At 51.6% G+C, this 25249-nt stretch overlaps 1 protein-coding gene across 7 annotated transcripts in view; it reads right to left on the bottom strand.

The window, feature by feature from the left end:
* Positions 1-800: 800 nt before the first annotated feature.
* Positions 801-25249, bottom strand: part of LPIN3 (lipin 3) — a 48609-nt gene continuing 24160 nt past the window's right edge. For 4 of the 7 annotated variants that reach the window (XM_043527418.1, XM_037877231.2, XM_037877230.2 and 1 more), the window contains 19 exons: positions 18970-19170; positions 18196-18291; positions 17082-17353; positions 16575-16682; positions 15652-15772; positions 13084-13564; positions 11943-12042; positions 11012-11193; positions 10467-10560; positions 9615-9684; positions 8774-8866; positions 7833-7879; positions 7218-7338; positions 6376-6524; positions 6114-6200; positions 3612-3764; positions 2516-2630; positions 2308-2411; positions 801-1509 (listed from right to left, as the gene is read on the bottom strand). In XM_043527418.1, the coding sequence (XP_043383353.1) occupies positions 1365-1509; positions 2308-2411; positions 2516-2630; positions 3612-3764; positions 6114-6200; positions 6376-6524; positions 7218-7338; positions 7833-7879; positions 8774-8866; positions 9615-9684; positions 10467-10560; positions 11012-11193; positions 11943-12042; positions 13084-13564; positions 15652-15772; positions 16575-16682; positions 17082-17353; positions 18196-18291; positions 18970-19161 (2730 nt within the window). In that variant the 5' untranslated portion in view covers positions 19162-19170 and the 3' untranslated portion in view covers positions 801-1364. Of the gene's footprint in view, positions 1510-2307; positions 2412-2515; positions 2631-3611; positions 3765-6113; positions 6201-6375; positions 6525-7217; positions 7339-7832; positions 7880-8773; positions 8867-9614; positions 9685-10466; positions 10561-11011; positions 11194-11942; positions 12043-13083; positions 13565-15651; positions 15773-16574; positions 16683-17081; positions 17354-18195; positions 18292-18969; positions 19171-22376; positions 22483-25249 lie in introns of all 7 variants that reach the window. The other 3 variants (XM_043527416.1, XM_043527417.1, XM_037877228.2) reach the window with 1 other exon arrangement.

Consider the following 25249-nt stretch of genomic DNA (forward strand, 5'->3'; position numbering starts at 1 on the left):
AAAGCCTGACAGTGCCCAATGCACCTTTTTGGCTGCGGTTAGAGAGCTTCCATCTTCCCACAACCTACATGTGAGGTCAGGACATTTCTGAAGTAGGCTGCAGTATGGCCACAGGTCAGAACTCCTGGGTTCTACTCTCACCTCTGCCAACAACTCATGAGCTGGCCTTAAGCAAGTCACATCTTCTGCCTCAATTTCCCTCTCGGTTAAACAGGAGTCGTGCTGGGAAGGCTCCATTGTGAAAAGCACTTTGAGATCCTCCCACAGAAGCACAAGATCATAGAGGAGGAGTGGGAGCACCAGTAAGTGGCCTCATCAAATCCAGCAGGCTGTGGATGCAAATCCCTGAAGACCCTTTCTCCTATTAGTGACATCGCAAGGGCCAAGAACAACATACCTGTTGAACGAGCCCATAGCTCATTTCATTGAATAAAATCAGCAGCACTTTAAATGGAACCTCAACCCCTTTGGGAGGGACGGCCAGCATCATTCCACAGCTGTACATTGAGGACAAACTGCCTCAGAGGCCAAGGGCCAGTTTTTCAAGAGATACTGAAGCATCTAAAGATGTTGATGGGGGATTTTCGAAGGTCTTACAAAGGCGACATAGCTGGGCCCTGTCAGAGAACCAGGAAGAGACCTCTGTACCAGTTTTCAGCTTCCTGGCTGAAGCCCTAGGTAAACTCGTACTTCCTGGTGAGCTAAAAATTTTAACACTAATTCAGTGGCACCTGTGCTCAGGAGTGATACACAAAACGAGCCAGTAGCAGAAGCTATAGAATGAGACAGACACGCAGGGCTTTAAGGCACTATGTATTAATGCTATTAGTGACCAACTACTTTAATCCTGACAGTCTTCAGCCTCCTAACACAACATTATTGAGCAATTAAACTGCATCTCAGCTGATCCAAGCTCTGAACTCTCACTGGTTGAGTAGATTAGGATGGGGGACCCTCCCCTCAAAAAAAGCTACATTGTAGGTAGCCATTAAGACAGTCTGGGGCCATCAGTAAAATTGTAAATAGCAGCAGCCACAGTGAAGACCCACCAGTAGATCAACCCCAAGGGGATCCACCCACCATCCCTAAAACCAACAAGCCATTTCAAACCTATAAGAACCTCAAACACGTATCTGGTATATAGGAAAAACACATCCAATTTCTACTGAACAAACAAGCTTTAAGTCAAAACCTGGATTAACCCCACCACTGCCCCTTGGAGAGGGGTTCACAGTCCAGAAGGTGTCCAGGGTTTATTAAAGGAAACTCCCTAGCAGCAGCAGAATAGGCAGGAGGCGGCAGCGGCTGCTGCGTCGAGGCCTGGCAGGTTGTCCATCCTCACCAGGTCTCCATTCTCCGGTGCGTCAGGCAAGATCTTCTATGTCAATGAGCGGCAGTGGAGCCCTCCAGTAGGAGAACTGACTGTACTCTGGCCACAGCAAAGCAACATTAGCACCCTGGCCTAGCGGGGGGAAGATTAGCTCCACCAGCTCAGTCAGCCGTTCGTACCTACGAGGAAAAGGATAAACATACAGGATTACGAGACCACGTTTCTCCTTCTCAGCCCTCATCCAGGCACATGAGCCACCAAAACGCGTTCAAGGCACACACTCTACTCCACGGCCAACAATGCATTGCGACTAGGCCCATTCAGACATGGAGTGCACTAGCTTCTCATGCCACGTATGCTGCACAGGTTCTTGCTCACTGGCAGGCAGTGTGGCCCGCCCACCCACCCCACCAACATTGCTACCACAACAGCACCAGTGGCGATAGGAAATCTTGTGGACTAACTCTACAGGAGGCAGTTGAAGTCAGAAGGGCCTTTGCCCTAGGGAAAGCCATGTACAGGAAGGAAGGAAAGAAGCCATGTTTTTAGACACAGGCAAAGAAGAGACTGGGGTTCAACCCACTCCTAGGATGCCAACTGTGGAGCCAACCTTCTCCGAGGCATTTCTCCCCTCGCTGGCCTCAAGCGGCTACTCCTCTAACCCTTCCCTTGTGCAAGAGGAGAGGAACACAGAGCTGGCATTAACTCCTCATTCATCAGGGATCAGGTAGGGCCCCTGCAACCTGCCACAGAATGTTATCGGTATGAGCTTCTTCATATGTGCCATGTAGGAGCCAGACCGCAGTAGCGTCCCCACAGTCCAGGCTAGGCTAGGCAGAGCGGGGGGGGGGGGGGGGGGGGGGGGCAGAGGGTGGAAGAGAGGGTCAGGAGCAGCCCAGATTGCCAAGGAGGGAGGGGAAGGTGGTGGTAGGGGCAGCCCATGGTATAGAGACAGTACAGTAGGCAAATAGGCTTACGTGGATTTCTGGCTCTTGGTGAGCTCCCGGATCAGTTCCCCCTTTGGGTTCACCGTGAATATATGAGATGCTGACAACCCCACTTGCTTGTAAGCATCGACATCCTGCCCAAGAAAGACCAACCAGACCAGTTAGAGCCAAGGAAGCACTGCCCCCCCCACCCCCAGGATTGCCCCCCCTTCCTCCCAGCACGGAGGATGGAACTCACATGGACCCTGTTCCCAAAGGCGGCATGGAAGGGCTGCCCCATGGAGCCGAACAAGTTCCGGATGTCTGTCAAGCAGGCGATTTTGAATATCTCTGGCTTCTTCTCTATCACCTCCCTGCAACATGAGGGGTGGGAGGTCAGGTCAGGAGTCAGAGCCAGGCTGGTCCAGGACCTAGGACAGCCAGGACTTCATTGCACTCCCTTGTTCCAGGATCCCCCAGGCAAAGAGTCAAGGGGCAGCAGTTGGCCTATCCTACCAGGGAAGTCTGGGCTGCTCCCCATACCTTATCTGGAAGGCTGTGACTACACAGGTGATAGAGACATGAAGGAGCCCAACCCCCACTCACCATCCCCCCTCCCCTGGGGGAGACTGCCATCAGCCAACCAAAGAAAGTACAGCTGGAGAGGCAAGGTGGGCACCGCACCCTTCCTATTACAGGGGAAGGGGAAGTCCCAGAACAAGGCACAGTTCTGCTTAGCAGCACAGTGCCAAACGCCACTGGGGGCAAGACTAGAGGAGCCAGATGCTTTCTAAAGCCAGGACCATGCTGCAGACTTTAATGAGTTGCTTGGTATTAAAGCCATTACCAGCATCCTGAGAGGAGTGGCTAAGAGACCCAACCCCAGGCAACAGGCTCCTCTGATGAGGGTAAAGCCCGTTTGTGCAGGGATAGGGTCACACTTGCAGAGAAACGCGCGTTTGGGCTCAGGTGCGACGGAGATGGGTGGATTACAGCACCCAAGTCCTATTACACAGGGTGGCAGGGAGAGCATGTGTGTGCAGAGGATATTAAAGCAGAGAGACAGGCTGAACACCCCCAGGGAGATGTTTCGCTGGGAGTTTCAAAGACTTTGAGACCTTCGTCATGCAGCAGAGAGGCTTGCATGGTTCCTGGCACCTGCCCATGAGGGCTTCTACCTAAGCTCTCACGCTGCTCCCATCACTGAGGGGCTGCTGATGCCCCCTCAGCTCCTGGGGGAGCCAGCCTTTCCACAGAATGAAGGCCAAGGAGGAGCCACCAAAATAAAGACACATGGGTGCCAACCTAAGTGTAGCTGTCCCAGGGGGCAACAGAACATGGCAGGGAAGAGCTACCTGTGAAAGGCTGAGAAGAGGCTGCTTGGGGCCAGCAGGATGGGCCCCTTGGGGAGGGCACAGCCCTGGTCTTTGACCCATTTCAGGTATCCTTTGGTGATGTGTGCCATGCCAATGGCCCTGGATGAGCAGTAGAGGAACTTGTAGCCATTCCTAGAACAGAGAAGGTAGGACTAGGCAGAGGCTTGTCTCTGAGCAAGCTGCAGCTTCATTATGTCCCTTGCCACTGCCACAAGGAAGTGGGACCTACATGCTGGGGTTTGGAGACTGAACAACCCCAATTCCTGCTCCCTGCACCCCACAACAGGCATGCACAGCCATCACCACCACCCCATGCACAAGGGACCACTGATTACATCTGGCAATGCTGCTCTCCATGGGCTCGGGTGCTCTGTCCGCTCAACACAGGGCACTTGGGTCCAGGCTCCATAGGAAGAGATTAGTGGGCTCATCCCAAGAGCAGCCACACAGGCAGCAGGTTCTCCTCTCTGCCAGCTCCAATCCTGGAGGTGCTTTGGCAGATCTGCAGGAGGTGGCTCGACATGGACTCACCCCAGAGCCCTCAGCCTCTCACCAACACAGGCGCTGCACGCCAACCCAGAAGGCTTCCAGGTGATTTCCCGGCACCACCCAGGCACGGAGAACAGCCTCCCATCATCCTTTGGCACCTCTGCTAGCTAGAGCATGGGAAGGCAAAGCCAGATGTAACACTCAGCAGTGGGAAAACAGGAGCACACCAGGGTGCCCAGTGGCTACCTACTGCTCTAACCAGACTTAACAGTATTCAGTGAGCTTCCCGCCACTCCCAGCACATCAACCAGAGCTTGGCACATGCTCTTGAAGAGCCCACTCAGCCGGCTGCACAAGGATACCTAGTTATTGCTTTGGAGTTATGTAAATATTAACTTAGTGCAGGGGAGTTTTAGTCGACTTCCAGGAGTTTCCCCCCAGCTTAGCACATGAGTGCAGCCGATTCAAGAGGGGAGCTGCAGGCAGGGGAGGCCAACCAGGAGATTCACACGTCTGTTGATTTCTCTTATTCAGCAGACCGGGTATAAAGACAAGAGTGGCAGGGTGCAAACTCCCCGCCTCTATGGCTCAGTTATTCACCTATCCCAGCAGCTCCTTGTGTGCAAGTGAAGTGGGGCTCACCCCTTCCAGACATGGAGAGGGAGACTGTTTCCTCTTTGTGCCTTGCTCACCAATAGAGGAAATATTCAAGTCAGCCAGGCTCATTGCAGCTTCAAGTACACCCAACAACAGGTACACAGCACCCCACAGTGGTGGCTCAGAGATCACAAGGAAATACCAGCATCAGAATACTCTGGCCAATTGGAAAACCACCCCCAAAGGGGCACCACTGGGATGGAACGTGACAGGAGCTCTGTGGTGTTTGAGAGGATGCACAAGACAATCTTAAACCAGATTTAGCTTAGTTAAAGCCAAACAAACATTTTCCAGGTCATTTTAAACACAGTTGCCTTTGCAGGTCCCAACTCAAGAGACCTGCTACTGACCAGTTCAGGTGAACACAGGTGAGGGAGGCCTTAGAGCCAATTGCTCCCCTTTACATGTGGAAATCACTGAAGTCATTTGATGACTGTGGCCTTCTAGGCAGCATCACACGCATCCCTAATCCACTAGCCAGTCCCCTACATTTACCTAGCTGTCCTTTCACAATGCCCCTTAGGAGGCAGCTCAAGTCACAGCATGTTTTCTGAGCCTCCCAACCATCTACCAAATCCTCCTTCAAAATCTCTTCTTCCAGGAAGCCTTCCCCCATCTTCCTCAGCAAGGCCTCTGTCGTAGGCCTGCATTTGGCCCAGTTAGCCTCTCAGCTCCATGAGGTAAGGTCCATACTAAGCGGGTTGTAGAGCATACTGTAGCTTTGCAGACCTCCATGAACAGTTGTATTGTCTTGTAGCTATTATAAGAGGAAGCTTTTCTGTTGGCTGGTCATCCCTTGACTGCCTCCTACAAGGTTTCTTCCCCAGGACCAGCTGGGTTTGGCCACTGTCAGAGACAGGATATTGAGCCAAGGGGCCATTGCTCTGAATTGGCTTGCCAATTCCTACGATTTCTAGAGAACTCCTTGGATATCTACCCAAGCGAGCGAGGCTTATTTATGGTCTGACTAAGGAATTCCAAAACAGGAGATGGAGTCCCCTGGAAGGCATGTTTTGGAAAAACAGAAAGCAGCTTCTCCTTCCCAGAAAGGATCAGCATCGCTGCTTGGCATATCAGTCACCCAGACAGCTCAGCTGACCATGTTCAAACACACTGGTAGAGCCATGACCCTCTTTGGTCATTTCCTTGTCGCCCCCCAGCAGCACTGGGGGAAGACAAAAGGTTTAACAGAACCACATAGAAAGAGAGAAGCTAAATGCAGGATGGGCCTCTTCCCCATAAGAGGACCCTGATCCTGGAGTCCCACATCTCAGGCCATCTGGGAAAGGCCCCTACCAGGTACCTGACTAAAGCTTTAACTTATTCAATACCTACAGGTGGATTTTATGGTAGAGTTTGGCAATGCCCTGGTGGGTCCAGTCTTTTCCCAGCTGTGGCAAAATGTGACCCAAAGCGTCAGACCTAGAAGGAGAAGAAAGGGTTAAAATACACCCTTAAAGTTAAGTGATTCCCAGCTGGTTTGACAACAGACCTCCAGGCATTGGTAGGCTTAAGGTACCTCTGGGACAGGCCATGTACACAAGGCATTTAATGACACGTGCTCTCCCTGCAGACAACACAGAGGAGGGCCCCTTACTTGGTGATGGTCCCATCGATATCGGAGATCACCACCTTGTCGTCCCAATTCCACAGGTAGATGGTGGCCTCACAGCGACACGTGCCTTGGTACTGAGTGGTCACACTGAACACCACCTCATTGGGGCCATCCTGCAGGTTCAGTCTCTTCTACAGCGAGAGGGGAGAAAATGCATTAATATTCCCGCAGCGCCTCGCCCCACAGAGGACCCTACACGATACTACCTGTGTGAACACGTATTCCACCCAACACAATTCAGTTGGAGGAGAAGTTCTGTGCGATTTTACACCCCCGTCAAACCTCTCTGAAAGGCAGCTGTTGAGGGGGCAGACTGTAGTAGCTGTTTAACAGCACACATTAAGCTGCGGTATACACAGCAGGTTTTGCAGGAAGGGAACTGTATCCAGTTGAAGCCACAGGGGAATTTCAGGCATGAAGACTAACTACTAGGGTTGGATTTTGGTCAAGACACCCTTGTGGGATCTTTCTACCCACCAGTGATCAGGACCCTCTTTTTCACATCTCAGCCAAGAGATACTTCTGCAGCCCAGAGCCCCCAACCACCCTAAGGGAGCATTGATTCTGTGCTGACCCAGAGGGAAGGGGCCCACCAACGGATTCCACTTACATTTTCCTTGAAGGGCTCCCACCCAACTAGTGGCCATACCTGACCCTGCTCAAGCTAGCAAGATCTGAGGTGATCTTAAGCCTAGACCAAGATGTTTAAAGCCCTTTAGGAGCATTAATATCTGGGCCCCGCTGTAGATCATCCCTTTAGCATGCTCCTATCTGAAGGGCCATCTCCTCCCCTTCAGCCTTGGTAGCGGGGAACACACACATACAATCTGATCTGAAGAGAGCCTCAGGGATTTCTTGTAGGTGGGAAGAAATTTCTGCACAGTGGCATCAGGTCTCGACTCTGGGGATATGGATTCGTCACTAGATGAAGGATCCATCTTCCTCCTACACCCACGTGGAAAGAGGACAGAAACGAGGCTGTTCCACTGCAGCAGCAACAGGAGCCCCGGCTTGAGCCACAGCTACTAGCACACAGAAAAACCCAATCCCATGTACTGGAGAGAGAGAGACCAGGCTGTGGAGAGAAGTATGACTGGGCTCTAGAAGGATCAGCCTTGCTCAGGTAGATGGGCCGGCATCGTGAAGTGGGGGGAGGCGGGGCCTTTGACTGGGGTTGTCATAGGGCCTGGAGTCTCCAGAGCTTCAGGTGTATGGGGTCAGGATATACTGGCGAGCTGAATGCCCCAACATTACCCAGCCCTCTTCCCTCTCGAGGCTATGAAGGGGACCCCACCACTCCCACACACAGGGGTAGCCATCAGGAAGAGCAATTCACTTAATAAAAAGGAGGGAGAACATAGGCTGAGACTACAGGGCCGACTAGAGAGCCAGTCCAGTATCCACCATAGACCGATAACTAGCATGAGAGGACTGCTTACCGCTGTGGGGTAGAGCCCTGCTCCAGTTCTCCTGCGCTGGGTTCATGCTGTGGACACAGGCATTTCTACCATTAGCTTCTTTAGACAGATTCCTGTTGGGAGCTCAAAGGCCAGGAGTAAAGGCTACCTGCTTGGCTGGTTTTCAGAGCGGTACAGATAGCTCTTCACCATGAGGGGAAAGAAAGAGGCTCACAACAAAACCCACCAGCACCTAGTGGGGTGGGGGGGGAAAAAAGTCTTACCCAACCCCAGCTCTGGCACACAAGATGGGGAAGGGAAGAATGAAGACCCACGCCCCCATGAGGGCTACCTTTCCTACCCTAAGGAGCCAGTGTGTACCTTGATTTCAGTCCAATACCTTGTGGTCTTCACCTGCTATTGCAGAGCCCCTTTTCTGCCCCCCCCATGCACGTTTCCTTTTAGTTTTGTTAACTGCAAATTTGTGGGAGTAATTCTAGGTGCGCCACCCAGCTCCAGGGTTCATGCTCTTACAGCAGTTTGTGCCACACTAACAGCTCGGGCACTAGGGCCAGGTCTATAGCACCACTTACTTTGGTGTCACGTAGGGGTGTGAATAAGTCACCCCTTTGAGCGACGTAAGTGACTCCAACCTATGTGCTGGTGAGAGCTTTTCCTGCCAACATAGCTACTGCCTCTCATGGAGGTGGATTTATTACGCAGACAGGAGAGATCGCTCCCCTCAGTGTAGAATATCTTCACCAGATGCGCTACAGCCACTAACTGCCAGTATCATTGGGATTCTGAGGATACCACGCAGTGGCCAAGGACACGTGACCCCTGTTTTCAGATGTTCCTGCCTCCAGTCTCCACCTCAGCTTAGTACAAGGCCTTGTTGTAGTTTGGTTTGGCTGGGGCAGGAGAACGCAGAGGGAGGAAGAAGTTACTCAGTCTCTGCTCAGTCACAGCCACTGCACATGTACCTCCTCAGCAGTCAAGTCTCTCCTCCGCCAGGAAAACCACCACCTGCCGCTCTTCTTGGGCATTTTCTCCTTCACCAGCCGGTCAATGGTGCTCTGTGAAGATGGGAGAGTTTGAGAGGGACAACTCCTGCTGCACAGCAAGTCCTGTCTGAGCCCAAGAGAGCCCTAGACTAGAGAACATTCACAGGACATAGTTGCTCAGTTACCTCAGGATGGCAACAGCCAGGCCACTGCCTAAGCGCTGAACATGGGCAGAGGGGAAAATTCACACCATCTACCTCAGTTCAGCTTCCTCCCCAACCCATCCTCATCACCACAACCCATCTCTGTGGGAAGCTGAGGCCAACTGACAAAAGCCCAGAGCAGACTGAATTCTTCCAGAGGTCAGGGGTGTCCAGCTCAGCCCTGTCCCCAGGTGGACATCACCAAACTGGCCTCTTGTCGAGGGGGCAAGGGTAAGCTCCATTTCTCGACTGTCATGTTTGGGCACTCAGAGTGGCACGTAGGCATGGACACTTCTACGCTTTGTGTGTTTGAGTGAGGAAGGGATGGTTGATGCACTTTTGCGGACAGGGAAGGAGGGGACTGGGAGTCAGGGCTCTTGGCTCCCACCCCTGACTTTGCCCCACACTTATTTAGCCTCTCTGTGCCTCAGTCCTTCCCCAACCCCCATCTGTATAGTATATGGGCATTTACAGCTGCTCCCTACACAGTGAGGTTGTGAGGCTTGGCAGGCCGCCTGGGACCCTTGGGTGATAAATACTATTAGCACAGGTATACAATTCCCCTAAGGGGAAGGGACTCCGCAGGGTCAGAGGAACGTAGTGTTTCTGCCATTTACCTTGGGAACGTTCTTCTGGAATGCCTGCAAGGAGAGGATCATGGGAGCAGCCACTGCCCAGTTATAGTACCTGAAAAACACAAGAAGTAGAGGAAGGCAATTGTACGTGAAGGGCTAAAGCCTCGGGAAGGTGGTGGCGAGACATGGGGAGGCTGCCTGGGAAGGGAAAAACACAGCAAGTGAAGTAGCAGCACTATGGGCATTCTGGGTTCTGTGAGGAGGCTGAAGGAGAGACCTGGCTACCCTTTAAGCACATGCACCAGAACTGGACTTTGGTAACAGGTCAGTCAGTAAAGGCAAGCAGAAAAAAAAAAAAAAAAAAAAAGAAGAAGAGTAGGGAGATGTGGCAGCTGCCTCGGGGAAGGAATGAAACAGGGATAAAAAGATGAAGCCATGCCAGCTATAGCATGTGCTGTGTGGCTCGTGACCAGGGCATCCTGGCTGAATTGCAAGATGCCAACAGAGCACTTAGTTGTGAAGGGGAAGCCACGAGCCATTTCCAAGTTGGGAGGACAGAAGCAGAAGCAAAGTACAGAGCATATCCTGAAAAGGGAACAAGTATATATTTGGTGCAAGGACAGCAAAGAGCCATTTTCAGATCATGCTGGCTGCTGAGGGTTTCCCCACCATTTTGAACCTCTCAACTGCTAGGCCATGGTTTTGTGTCTATGTCCCACAGAGCAGGCAGCAAGCACCACATATCCCAGCCTAGACCGTACTACAATATAAATAGCAGCCATGGACATCAGTTGTGGATGCTTGCAGAGAGGTTTCTTTGGCACAAGGGGAATATATATTAAAAAAAAGTCACCAGCGCTAGGAGAAGCCAAGCCAGAAGAGCAGACTACTCACTTCTTGTGGATCTGTATCACAAGGTTTGGGTCATCGAGGATTTCTGGGTTCTCAGCAAACTCCTGGTAAGAAATGATGTGCTCCACAAACTTGTCTAGCAGAAACAAGAGAATGGGGAGAGATGAAATACCAGCAAGCCAGCACTTGAGCAGTCCCTCACTAGAATATTAAGGTTATGTGAACCAGAGGGGGACATAAGCAGCTTTTTAATTGCTTTTAAGATAGGAGGCCTAGACCTCCTCATTGGAAGAAGTCAGACATCTGTGTTGTGCACCACCTCTCCTTATTCACTTGAAGGGGTCCTGCAGACTCTCCCCTCTTCCATGGCCCAGCAGCTGATCTGCTCCCTATCTGTACTGTACCTCCTCTTAGACAGCCACATACTGTTCCTCCTAAGGAGGGGAGGATGGGAATAGGAGCAGGGTTGGTTGTAGCAGAGCCAGCTGCTGTTCCAGCACAATAAGCTCTGCCCATGGAGAAGGGCAACACCCCCAGTGGTGTGCTCTGAAAATTAACAGCAGGTTCATCCCTCCCCTTGGACCTACGGTGCAAGATCTGTCTGCTGTCCCCGAGACCCCCACAAAGGGACAGCGCGATGGGATGCATCAGGTCATGAGCGGGGTCAGATAAGTTATCGGTGCCTCCATCGGCTGTAGGACCAGCCAGCAGCTGGGTATGGCCGGGGCTGCTGGGATCAGTCGAGGGCTTTGAACCCGGTTCCATATCACTGTCAACAACAGAAGAAACAGTGACAATGCTGCGTGAGTCACCAAGTCAGGTATACCCTGGCCACCCAAGTGAGACCAGGTTTCACTCCTCCCCTCCAGAAGTGCATTTCTGAACCAAAGCTGTGAGACCAGGTTTCATTCATATGAACAGGCAACAGGAGTTCAATGGCCTGCTGTGGTTGGAAGGAACTCCATGCAGAGCTGTTCTGCTGACTCTCCCTGGCAGCCAGGCTAGGGGACTGGGGGTGGTCTCCACAGCTGAACACAAGTGAGCAGGATCTCCTGCTGGGAGAAGTCCCAAGCAGCCCTCTCAGGAAGAAACTTGGGCCTAAGGTGTAAGTCTGCAAGTACAGACCAGTCTTAAAATAAGAGATCCTTAAAAATTAAGGCAAACCCCAGAAAAAGAGGGGTTGGGTTAGTGAACAGCATACACTGTATGCATGTTGTAGTACGAGTGCAGTTCTGGCATAAAGCAGAAGCTAGGCTGCCTTGAGATCAATTATACTTAGAAAGACCATTAAAAACGCTCTCCAGTCCCATCTATATTGCAGCACAGAACTGTGCTCAGTGTATCTAGGACCGCGGTAAGTTTATCTGGATCAGTTACCTCCAACACATTGTTTCAGTGTTCACTCCCTCCAAGTCAGTTAATAGAACAAGCTTTTCTGGCTGCAAGGAATCAAAATCCCTCTTGGGCCAAAGAAGGTGGCCAGACCCTGCTCTGAAACCAGCCAGCCAAAGGCCATACCTTTTGGGGAAATAAAGGGCCACCTGCTCCTCGTCCAGATTGGTGAGGTCCTCCAAGTAAATGTCGCTGGGACCCAGGTGAGGGCTTCTCTTGGTGGAGCCTCAAACACAGACAGACATACAGTGAGACCTGCATTTTCCCCAATCCATCAGTCTCTTAGAGAAGCACCAAGACTGTTTCCCCCTAAAGACTTTAAAATTCCCCATTGAAACAGACACTTCAGCTAGACCAACATGGTGTTGCAAAGACTGCAGGACACAGAATAATGCTAGTACAGGAGAACCTAGATGTGAAGCCAACTATAAGGCAAAAAGGGAAACTGATGCATCTATTTTCACCCTTCAAGTTCAGTAGCAAGGAAATAAGTCAAACAACTCTCCCTGGTTGTTAGGGTTACTCTGAGGGGTTTGCAATAAACCAAGCTGCTGTACCTATGCCAACGTATTTGATTTTTGCCTTGCTATGCTGGGGGAAAGCCAAGTAGCTCCATTAAATCTCAGTTGATGTAGCTCTGGATTCATCCCACAGAAGAAGCAAGCTGTGGCTCAGTGTCACTTAAATGCTAGAAACCCAATATCCTTGAATATGTCAAAGGACGAACAGCGAGGCACACAGCTGAGCAAGAATTCTGTATAGCTAGTGTCAGCCACAAAAAGGGAAGAAAAGACAGGGCAAGCCAGAGACCTGCTGACTTGCACAAAGTGAGGTGCATAGGCCAGGACGACTTAGGCAACAGACATGGCATATTTGAGGGATAAGGGAGGGGACTGGTATTTGGGATGCAGAAGGGGGGTTGCCAACTGAAAGAGGGAAGTTGGAGGTGCATGTTGCTCTGGAGCTTGCAAAGCTGGTGAAGAGGAGCTGAATTAGAGTGCTTGCTACCAGGGGAGCCAGAGAGCACACTCACCTTCCCGGGAGTATCACAGGGAGCTTGGGGCACCATTGGGCAGGGGAGCTGCAGAACGAACACCCCACTCCCAAAGCACAAGGGCCTCCTGCATCTGCATGCTCAGAAGAGACATCTGGGGCTGGCCCGGATGGAAGATACGGATATCACATGCACAGCTCTAAGCCAGGCGGCCTAACCCCATAACCAGAACTATAGCAGTCTGCATTCTGCACCATCCAACCTGCTGCTCACCCTGCCTCCTTGGGCTCTCTGGTTTGGTTCCTGGGCTATCACTGGGTTCCGTGCTCTCCGAATCAGCCCGTCTTGGGGCTGGGGCTGCCTGCGCACAAGAGGGATCCAGCTCTAGGACTTGCTGGTTCTTCACCACGTTCTCTTCTCCTTCCACAGCCTCTCCCACTGACTGTTTCTGTGCTCCCTGCTCTCCTACTCGGGGCAGGGCAGTGTCTGGCATACTCCCCACCGCAGCTGCGGACTCTGCCGAGAGCTGGTCTTTCAGCACAGGGGGGCCATTCCCATTTTGGAAGACGGGCGTCGGCCTAATTACAGGTGTGGTGGAGGAACAGGACGTATCCCAGGAGTCTGCTGTTCTCAAGTCTCCTTCCAAACCTGCCGTGATGGCTTGGAAGTGGGTCGCCTGGCTCACTGGGGTGGTTGCTGTCGTGGTGATGGTCATAGTGGACTTGACTGGTTCGACTCGCTCCAATTTACTCACCTTAAGAGGTGGGAGGAAAGAGGGTTGGTGAGGGAGGGGTAAAAACAAAAAGGGTCAACCCTTTAAAAGGAAAGGCAAAAATTCTCCTCCAAATGGCATCCTTCCCCTCCCATGTGTATTTCTAGGCCTCAGCTGGAATGGTTTCCGCATGGAGTGCATGAAGAAGAGTCAATAGCTAGCACAGGGGTTCTCTACCTTTTTCTTTCTGAGCCCCCTCCCACACGCTATAGACTCCATGGCCCACCTGTGGCACAATAACTGGTTTTCTGCATATAAAAGCCAGGGCCAGCATTAGGGGGCAGCAAGTAGGGCAACTGCCTAGGGCCTCATGCCACAAGGCCCTCCCCTCCGTGAAGCTACATTGCTCAAGCTTCAGCTTCAGCCCCGGGTGGTGGGATCAGGGCCCTGGGCTTCAGCCCCATGTGGTAGGGCTTCAGCTTTCTGCCAAAGGCCCCAGTGAGTCTAATGTTGGCCCTGCTTGGGGGACCCCCTGAAACCTGCTCGTGGCCCCCTGGGGGGGGCCTGGACCTCTGGTTGAGAGCCACTGGATGCTCTGTGGAACTTACACCAGTGATGGGAGCTCACCAAGTACCTTCTAACCCCAAAGCATCTGCTCCCCCAGGACTCTGGCACTATGGAAAGTTGCTGTATCATATTTACTGAAATAAGCTATATTAGTCCAAGCACCTTTATCCCAGTATAATTGCACCACCCAATGGGGTGGGCAGGGCTACTTTAAACCATACTGGTTTCAGACAGAGCTAGGTAGTGGACAAGGAGTGTGTATAGAGTAGCCCTTATGGAGAAGGCTTCTGCAGATGGCTCCGTTTCACATATACGGGGGGGGCGGGGGGGGAGAGAAAGACAGAGAAAGACCTCAGTTCCACTGGTTATCAAGAACAAGCCCTTGTGCACACATTACACAGAAAATACATGAGAATGTTCAAGGCTGCAAAGTTAAGCACTCAAAAAATGCCAGAATTAAGGTTGCCCATGAACATCCCTCCCTCCTCATGGGCTTGATGCATGTACAATTGATTGGCCCAAGTGTAAATACCCTCCGGCCTCATTGGGCTGTTCTCTTCTGGCTAGCGAGGGTTCGACCAACAAAACCCGAACTGGCAGATGCAGCCACAGTGGGTAGCCAAGAGAAGGAAGCACTGGACTAGTGCTATTCTGTAGGATCCGATCTAGCGTTCAAGCTACAGGGACAATATCCTGTAGAATGTAGGCACTTACATAGACTCAGTTCTGACTCTCAGTCAGTGGGTTACACTTTAATTTATATTAAAAGCAAGGCTGGGACTAAGCATTAGACCAGGGGTGGCCAACCTGAGCCTGAGGAGGAGCCAGAATTTGCCAATGTGCATGGCCAAAGAGCCACAGTAACATATCAGCAGCCCCCCCGCCCCGTCAGTCTCCCCCCCAGCCCTGACAGCAGCACCGCCAATCAGCACCTAACCCTCCATTCCCATGCCTCCTGCCCCCCACGATCAGCTGTTTTGTGGTGTGCAGGAGGCTCGGAGGAGGAGCAAGGGTGCGGCAGACTCAGGGGAAGGGGCGGGGGAAGGGGTGGAGTAGGGCTGGGGCCTGGGGCAGAGCCAGGGGTTGAGCAGTGAGCACCCCCCAGCACACTGGAAAGTTGACGCCTGTAGCTCCAGCCCCGAAGTTGGCGCCTATGCAAAGAGCCACATATTAATCTCTGAAGAGCCACATGTGGCTCCGGAACCACGGGTTGGCAACCCCTGCTTTAGACCAAGACCAAGTGAGTCAGACATACTAGAGATAAGAAATCCCCCTCTCCCCCCGGCCCTTCTCTTGAGACAGAGACATCCTACCCCTTGACCGTTGCTCCAGAATAGCCCATGCAGAATGCACAGATGTCTTCAGACAATTGCGGCACAGATCCTATTTCCCTGAGTTGAAAGAATTAAGCTGCCGCCTGAATCCTGAGACAGCCATGTTCTCTCACTAGACCATGCACCAGCTGCCCACCGACACGTGGTCAGAAAGCCAATTTTCCCCAGTCTTTCCGAAAAGCAAATTTGTTTAGAGATTGCTTACTCCATTCCCTGTCCCTTACCTACCTGAGGGAGCCTCCCCCAAGTCCATTGCATGTGGGGTTCAGCTCCAAGAAGAGATGGCTCAGAGGGTTTGAGCTCCAATTCAGAGTCACTTTTGGGGGAAGACGGACAGCTTGGAGTGAGGCTACAGAGAAGAACCAGGAAGTCAAGCAGAACCCTTTCCACGTGCACAGCACCCATTTACATTAATTATTTGTATTACAGTAGCACCAGGGGCTTCAAGGCCCCACTTGAACAAACACAGAGCTAGTCCCTGCCACAGAGAGCTTACATTCTAACTAGCCAAGACTGACAAGTGATGGGAGAGGAAAGTGGCAAAGCAATTGGAAGTGATTTGCCAGAAGTCACACAGCAGGTCAGTAGTGGAGCTGCGAATAGAACCAAGGTCTCTCAAGTCCCAGTCCAGGGTCCGAGCCGGTGGCCTACACTGCTTCTGAAGGCTTGTCAACATGGTGCATTAGTGTGCACCAGAGAGGTGTAAATTCTAGTTCACACCAGTATGTCATGCACCAAATAGCTTGCATGGACTCTGCTGGCACACACTAGAAGTTCCCAAGCGTGCACTGATGTAGGCCTGTTTTAAACATTACCACATCAATGCACACTTGGGAACTTTTAGTGTGGGACACACTAGTGCATACTAGAATTTACACACCCCGGTTCACTGTTTGGACTAGCCCTGAGACTCCTTCAGGCCCCAGTTTCCACCACCACCACCCATGCAGATTTGTCCTTGCTGCTTCTCAGCTCTGCCTACAGGATCTGGGCCCATTCAGGGCTTCTAGCTCTTCTACATTCCTCTCACCCCTTACTGGGCCAGGGAAGCTTAATGTTTCAAGTGCCGTTCCCTTGCTTCAGCCGGCTTTCTAGTCACCCCATCCTCCAATACATCCCACTGTCTCATGGAACCTTCAAATGACTATTACCTCTGAGACGGAGCCAGCTCCCCATCAGAATAATGGTAGATCTCTTTGGATTGCACAGTCCCAGCTTCCTCACTTGGGAGGTCAGTGAAGGAGAAATAAACTGAATCACTGAAGAAAGAAATAAAGTAGAGTGGAAGATGGAAATACCAGTATTGGGAGCTATTACAAAGTGACCCCCTCCCCCTCATGCAGAGAAAGGAACTAGCCAGGACGTTAACCCAAGACTATCAGTATCCAGAAGCTAAAGGAATACAGGCTTAGCATTTCTACAGGCTTCACTTCCCCAAGGTGTTGCAGTAACATTAGCTACTAACAAACCACCCCCCATCCCGTTGGGAGGCAGGCAGTGGAATCGCCACCACTTCACATAGAGAAACAGCGATTAGGTGGCAAGTGAGTTGCTGAGTACCACCCAAGAGTCAGTGATGGACTCTGGTTTCCTCGCCTCAGTCCACCAGACCACACTACCCCCCAAGGAGTCCCACCCAGCCTCCTGGCAGGGCTTACCAGGCAGTCAGCAGCTTGTGCTTTTCCTCGAGAGTCCTTTCACTGTCAGTCCCTTCCTGCTCTTCCGAAGTAGAGTCCGCCGCCTCCTTCGGCTTCGGCTTCTTCCTGCGCCGCCTTTTCTTACGAAGAGATGTTGTGTCAGAGCCCGATGCTTCTGGCTCTCCAAGCAGGCTGAGCTGAGACACAGTGGATGCCTTGGATGGTTCGGCCATGAGATCTGGGCTCTCTTCTAGAGGGATAGGGGAGGTGCACAGACAGGAGGGGATCATCTCCTATAACACAGGTGGGAAGAGGCACAATTGTTAGCCTTTGACCCCAGCCCTGTGAAGACAATCTGAACAATACATTTCATTCAAGGACATGACAATTTTGTGATGAGCCCTTCAGGTCTGGTACGTGCGGAATACACACGAGGACACCTTTGTTAGCCTTGGCCCGTAGAGACTGTTGGAAAGTTCCTTTCAAAGTCAACTTGGCTAAATGCAATGAGAAGGTGGGATCAAGACTTAAAAAGTTAACGGTGCAGAGGGGACTAGGAACTGGATATGCAGCCTTTTCACCTCTAGGTCAGTCGGTCTAATCTAGCAGCAGCCAAAAGTCAGCACAAGGGGGTTGCTGGAGCAGGACAGACACCCCCTCACAAGAGCCCACGCATTGTCAGGCACAGCAGAGGCACCAAGATTCAAGACCACCTCTCTGCTCTGACCACTGATAAAGCCTCAAAAAGGGGGCTGGCTAATCACTGTGCTGTTCATCAGGGTCCTGGAGACGCTCCAGTTCTGACCTCCTCTACATTGCATCATAAGCTCCTTGACAGAGGGACCTTTCCATGCATTACACCTGGAGAGAGAGAGAGAGCGCGCGCGCACGCAAGAGTACTATACACACACACTCCAACAGCCAGTGAGGGCAAATGGCACAATCCCAATGGAGAACAGCAATCTGAGCCTACTCGTCCTTCCCTCTTCCACTCCCCATCCCTCTCGCAGTAGGCACAAAGTCAGGAAGACACAGGAAAAAAAAAAAAAGAGCTAGCTGACAAGAGGTCCAGGAGCCATTTCAGGGCACTCAGAGGGGTACATTCACCTCTTCCCAGCTATTGAACGTGGCTTACCTCATTCTCCTCTGACTCCTGGACAAAGAAGGCCTCTCCATTGTCTCCCAGCTTCATGTGCAGGTCCACTGGCTCCCCGTTGATTTCTATGTCAACCTGACAAGCGGGGGGCGGGGTGGGGGAAAGAGGGGGAAAACAGGGCTTGGAATCCATAGAAATCTACCTCACCCAGCAGTTCCCGGGCAATAAAAAAAGTCACACACAAGACAAGAGGGGAGTTCCATCCAAACCACATTTTCCCTGGGGACCTCCTTCCATGCCACCACAGCCACATGCCAAACCCTCTGAAAACTAGGAGGGCTGCAGACACTAGTTTTTTTGGAGGAGGATGGAATTCTGCTTGGCAAAGGAGTCTCCGGTGAGCGAGTCCCGTCCCCCCAGCAACTGGAGAGAGAGTGTCCCATCTTATGGGGCTACCTGTCCCCATCAAGGCTCCTCCCTGACTGCAGGCCTGTTTCACTTCCACCTACCACTTGGTAAATGAGGGACAGAGGTCCTCTCACATGTAAGTGAGGGACACTCTCTCCCCCAAGCTGCCTGCTGAGGATGGTCTAGCTTCAGAGAGGGGGGAAAGCGAACCATTCCACAATGCACCAGGGCTGTGAGACAACCCAGGCAAATGGCAGGGCTCTCTGTCTCCACCTTCAAGCCAGCCTCCGTGAACTTAGTTTCAGGAAGAACTAGAATGGAGGAGAAAGGAGGGGACCTAAGCAAGTAGACACCAGTGCTCCCTAGCATGAACGGCACACACCCCATCTGGAGGGCATCACTTACCACTTTCTCCCTGGAGCGCAGGACTCCCAGCTTCCCAAAGCGCACATGGAAAGGTGAGCACCGGAAAGAGCCGTCCGGCTGCCTCACCACAATGATGTCAATGCATCCCGTCAGGGTGGCTGGGTTCAGGCCCTTGTACAGCTCCTTCACAGTGATCAGCACAGTCTCAGCCAGCTGCCCCACATAGTTCATGGTCTGAGACTGCAACCAAGGGAAGCGGGGAGAGACTCAGGGGGCTGTGAGGGACCTGGACACCAAGTTGTCCAAGGTAGAAGAGTCAACAAAAGCCCATTTTTTAAATATAAGAAGTCACCAAGCATTGGAGCAGAGGTGGGCAAACTATGCTCTGGGGGCCACATCTGGCCCTTCAGCCGTTTTAATCTGGCCCTTGAGCTCCTGCTGGGGAGCAGGGTCTGGGGCTTGCCCCACTCCGCGCGGCTCCCGGAAGCAGCTGCATGTTCCCCTCTCTGGCTCTTACGCATAGGAGCAGCCAGGGGACTCTGTATGTTGCCCCCATCCCAAGCGCCAGCTCTGCAACTCCCACTGGCTAGGAACTGCAGCCAATGTGAGCTGCAGAGGCAGCGCCTGTGGACAGGGCAGCATGCAGAGCTGCCTGGCCACGCCTCTGCATAGGAGCAAGAGGAGGAACATGTCGCTGCTTCCGGGAGCTGCTTGAGGTAAGCACCACCCAGAGCCTGCACCCTGATCCCCTCCTGCCCTCCAAGCCCCTTGGTCCCAGCCCAGAGCACCCCCCCCCCCCCCGCCCTAGTCTGGAGCCCCCTCCCACACCCTGAACTCCTCATTTCTGGCCCCACCCCAGAGCCCTTACCCTCTCCCACACCCCAATCTTGTGATCATTTATGGCCCCCCCATACAATTTCCATACCAAGATGTGGCCCTCAGGCCAAAAAGTTTGCCCAACCCTGCATTAGAGCCACAAGACTGGATTAGTCTGAAGAGAGGTCTATGGAGGGGGTTAAAATTACAACTGGTAAACAAAAGGAAAATGGAAATAAACTAATGGCCCAGAATTTCTGTTTTAGAAATTAGGTCTAATTGATAGACCAAAACAAAACCAAACAGTGCAGGGGGTGGGCTATGCTGCCCCAAACCCATTTTTAAAGGTTCTAGAGAGAGAATTCGGGGGGGAGAGAAGAGAAGATCATAACACAGAGGTGGGAGAAAGGGGTGAGATTCAACATGGCTGCTGCTTTCTGGAAGCTGGGATCCCCCAGAACACTGTTGGGCCTTCACTGTCCTGACCAGACCATGCCACAGAGAGGGAACCAATGACACCAGTTTTGGCTAAATCCTTAACACCTGGAATGTGAGCCTTGGGTCCCTGCTGCCTCCCCCGGCAAAATGTGTCCTCTCTTTCCCACCTTATTTCTTTCCTTTCCCCTCTTTTTGCCTTACATTAAGGAGTCTGGCTTGATTGGCCAAGACTGCCCTTTTTGCAACATTGCTGTGAGCACATGACCAGAGGCAGCTAAAAGCTATGCTCTAAACCAGTGGTTTTCAATTTTTTCTCATTTGTGGACCCCTAAAAACATTTCAAATGGAAATCTTAGGCATAGTTTGCAGATCCCCAGGGGTCCACGGATCACAGGTGGAAAACCACTGCTCTAAACAGCCCCACGCTGGTACAAGTTTGCCAGCTCTTAGAGAGGCTGATTGGACCATGTGCCATGCCCTCATTTCTTCAGCGGCAAGGTTGCAAGTGAGAGTCAGCACTAGAATCAGAAGCTGTATTTCCTATTTCTGCTGTTCTTTTCTCTCCCTTCATGTGTTTGTGTCCTGTTTTGTTTTCAAGGAAACAGCAGCTGCTGTTTCTCCCTCACCCCAGGATAGTTATTGCCATCTTTGAAAGACCAGCAAACAGTGGGGGTTTTCCCTTTAAGGCCCTACAGCTGAAAGGAAAGGCAATGAGTAAGGCTGCAAGTCTGGCATGGAGGTCACGAATTTGGTGACTTTCCAGGACCTCCATGACTTCTGCAGTGCCTGGTCTGGGGGCTGCCTGAGCAGCCCCGGGCCCACCGCACCCCTCCCCCACAGCAGCAGGAGTTCGGGTGTGGGAGGGGGCTCAGGAAGGGGGTTGGAGTGTGGGAGGTGGTGAGGGCTCTGGGTGGTGCTTACCTTGGGGGGGAAGGGGGGGGGGGGTCCCCAGAAGCAGCAACATGTTCCAAGGCAGAAGCACAGCCAGGGAGCTCTGCATCCTAGCTCTGCCTGCAGGCACTGCATCCACAGCTCCCATTGGCCATGGCTCCCAGTCAATGGGAGCTGCAGAGCAGGTGCTTGGAGCAGGGGCAGCGTGCGGATCCCTCCGGGCTGCTGCCTGCCCAAGAGCACCCAAGATTTAGGCAGGGGTATCTAGTACAAGTCATGAACACGTCACGGGCCGTGAATTTTTGTTTACTATGACCTGTCCATGACTTTTACTAAAAATATCTGAGACTAAAACATAGCCTTAGCAATGAGGGATATTGTTCAAATAAAGGCCTATTACGTTACAAACGCTTTAACTGTTTTTCCTTCTTAAATCTTTTCTTAAAAAGACACAGGAAGAAAGGAAGATTTTCTGATGGTGCATTTGCCATGCACCTGAGCAGGCAGTTCATCCCTCAAAACCTCAAACCATGTTTAACTGTTTAATGTTGTGCAGTGACAGATGACCCCTTGGACTCTCTGGGCCCATGGATTCCATCAAAATGAACCAGCCATTCATACCCCCAGGGCACATACAGGTGCCTCCTGTAGGGAAATCATCTTTCACTTCACAGCCATTTGTGCAGCCCCCCACCCCCACGGGTTAAGTAATACAATGGGAATAATATTTAATGGGAAAGGGGAGGCAGAGAGGTTAAGGTGGCTTGGTCAAGACCATGCAGTGAGTCCATGACAAAGCCAGAATCAGAGTCCAGACCTCCGGCTTCCCAGTCCTGTGTTCCCACATGCTACCATACTCACCCATACTGCTTACAGACCAGAGTGGTGTTTCCAAAGGGGAAAAAAATGTGCCATTCTACTTTGTGATCAGTCAAAAAGAAACCCCTGTCCACACCCTTTAACATCAGAGAATAAGCTAGTCTCCTCCCTGCCACCTAGGTCTTCAGACCATTCCCTGCTGCAGGAGCTCTCCTTGTAGGCCAGAGTCCTTACCAGCGGCATGCGCACACGCCGTAGAGGGGAACAGGATGTATAGATGAACGCCCAAGGCGAAGGAAGTGCTACTCTGTGATAAAACAGAGATACGATCTAGCAGAAGCCAAGCCATGGCTCCTTGACACTAATGTGATCAGCACAAAAGAACTAGGCCAACTAGAGTTAAAGCTTTCCTTGAATTATTAGGATGTCTCATGGGACCACCACTCAGCATTGACAGAGTTTGCTGCCACCGCTTAACTTACAGGTCAGCTATTCTGCTGAAATTCTTTACTTGGGTCAGAATTCTCCTCACTTCTGCATGGCAGATCTCAGCTCTGATCCTATGCTTTTCTTTTGGGAGACCCAGGCCTGTAATGACAGCAGAAGAGAGAACCACTGTGCAGATCCGAGGAGAGATTTTTGCCCTCTTTTTAGCTACGTAATATCAACCTGGGTGACTAGAGAGCCCACCCCATGGGATGTGGCCTTCAGCTTGTTGGGAAGCAACATTCCTGGGTTGACTGACATGGCTGTTGCTTTGTAACCTGGCTTTCCACTCCTATCTGCACATGCTGTATTTAGGCTTCATTGGATTGCCTTTGAAGTCAACGGAGAGACTCCCGTTAACTTCAGTGGAAGGTGAACCATACCCCTTATGAACACAGTATGTGCGGTGTCTCTTTGGGAAGATGGAGAAACCTTGGCAGGGGAAAAGCAACATACTGCCAAACACAAAATATTCAAAACTCATGAGCTACACCCCAAGATCATGAATTAAAAGGGGTTCTTGTTTACCTTCTGGTTTGAGCCTTTAAAGGGTTACATTTTCAAGCTTTCCCTGCAACTGTGAGGGCTAGACACTTTATTAAAAAAAAAAAATTTGAGATTCTCACATATCTCCAGGAGCGAGGGTTTTGAAGAAGGCAACAGATATCACAAGACTGGGAATAAAATAGTGACAATTGGCAACTCTGAGCTCACATGCATTCTCTCTACTCCTGGAGGGTCTGCCACCATGCAAACCGGCATCACCACGTTTCCCTGCAGAATTCTTGGTCATTATCATTAACATTAACGGGTTACAGTTATCACCCTATCACTGCACTCTTCAAAAGCAGATGGCAGGTGTTAATTTGCAATTGAATGCTAATCGGTATGAGCCATTTCACTTTTACATGGATTGGCATTTGCCATCCCAGAGGGCTTTAATCCCATAATGAAGTCACCAGCAGTCACTTTGTACTGCGTGATCTTCTTACTGGGACACCCTGGCAGATGGCCTTCTGCACCATGCACGTAGCTGTCCAAATTAGAAGAGGCCATGGAAGAGAGGCGGAAGACATCCAGAGTAGCACTATACTGAACAACAGAAGTCTCTGCACTTTACACTCATTAAAGGCCAAATCCCAACCACTTCTGATTTGGAACCATTTCACAGCCACTACATACAGGTGTAGATGAATCTCCACTAGAGTGGAAATTGTTAATACTTTCCCAGTTAAGCAACAGCCGTTGCCATTCACCATCATTTGGCTCCTGGGGGTAGATCCCAGAGAAGCAGTCATTCCGATTAAGTGGACTAGACTGTGCTGTAAGTATGAACAGTTAAGGGCTATTTAGTTGCAGGTTGGCGGAGGATTCAGACAGCTTTGGAAGGCCACTTGCATTAGGCACTCATGCACCCCAATCACACAGCTTTTGGTTTTCATTAGCAAGGAAACCCTGCATGGCCCATAATCTTCATGTCTCTAGTTCACATGCTCCATCTGATCATTCCCAAAAGGAGGTTAATCCTCCCTCTGCCACACACAGCAGGCTGCCAAGATGCTGAGGATGTCACAGAGCCTTGCAATTTGCATGGTACACACTGCAGTTTTGTATCAAGTGCTGGAACTTCGCGATGATACAAGTGGGATGCACTGGCATGCCAAGATTCTGTGGCACATTGTATGCAGCCCCTCAGAGCAGTTGGCAGGAAACTCATGTGTAACTGGCAGCCAATCTCCTCCTGGCTAGCACATGGAATCCCAGAAGAAACCTCTTGCTAAGCAAGGCATGAGAGCTGGCTATTCAGCCTGGCCTCCATTTTGAGAGGGGGGCAGGGGGACAGTCAGTACCCAGGGAGTTACAGGAGTTTGATTTCTTCCACAGCTTCCCTGGACTTCCAGAAGGCTTTACAAAGTCTCCCAGGAGCCACCACTTCAGGAAGCTGCAACAGGGCCTATGGGATAGGTACCCTGGGGCAATGAGACTGAATAGCCATGTGACAGCAAAGCTGCCTGACGAGTGGTGACACACTGCAGGGCTGATACCAGCACCCGTGTTGTCTCACCAGCTCAGTTCTCTGTGTAGATGCAGCCATGGACCAGAGACCAAGGCTATGGCCACCATTCATGAACTGCATTAAGAGGGCTAGCAGTGGAGGCCACAACATCTCTATTAACCTCTTCTGGTAACAATAAGATGGGGACAGGAATCTCTCCTGACAGATACAGTTCCTAGAACTAAGACCTTGTGTTCTTAGTGACCTCCCTTCCCCCCGCCCCCATCCTCAGCTGTTGGGAAACTAACAGATTGAGACCGAGAGGGGTGGGAAAAGGTTTCCAGGCTTATTCACCAAGCCCCTGTAATCGTTAGAGGAAAGCAGGTTGGTATGAGATGGCTGAGCCCAGCTGGCAGTGCTGGGTGAAAACAAGTACTGAGGCAGGGAGAGATTAAGCATTGCCTTGTTAAGCTGAGCAAGTGGCAGACCCCAGAATGGAACCCAGGAGCCCTGGCTACTAGCCTTCTGCTCTAGCTACTAGGCCACCCTACCTCTCGAAGACACAGGCATACAATCTTAGTCTGCTGGCCCGGGCAGGATGGTAACAGTTGTTCTGGACATGAGCCAGAAAGCCAGTTTGGTAGCTTAGCGGCAAGTGCTCCTCTGCTACACAAGCTTCCCAGGTTCAAATCCCACTTACTCTCTGAACTAGGAAGGACAGCCAGTGTGCCGAGGCCATAATACTCACAGCCTGATTAGCTCCAAGAGAGAATGGACTTCCAGTTACTCTGTATCAGCCCCCAATGGCTGCCCGAAGCAGCATGAAACCAGACTCCAGAGGAGAGGTCAAGATTTCAGCTTGTTTCCTCCTGC

Source organism: Chelonia mydas, chromosome 13, assembly GCF_015237465.2.
Source record: "Chelonia mydas isolate rCheMyd1 chromosome 13, rCheMyd1.pri.v2, whole genome shotgun sequence".
Lineage (NCBI taxonomy): Eukaryota > Metazoa > Chordata > Testudines > Cheloniidae > Chelonia > Chelonia mydas.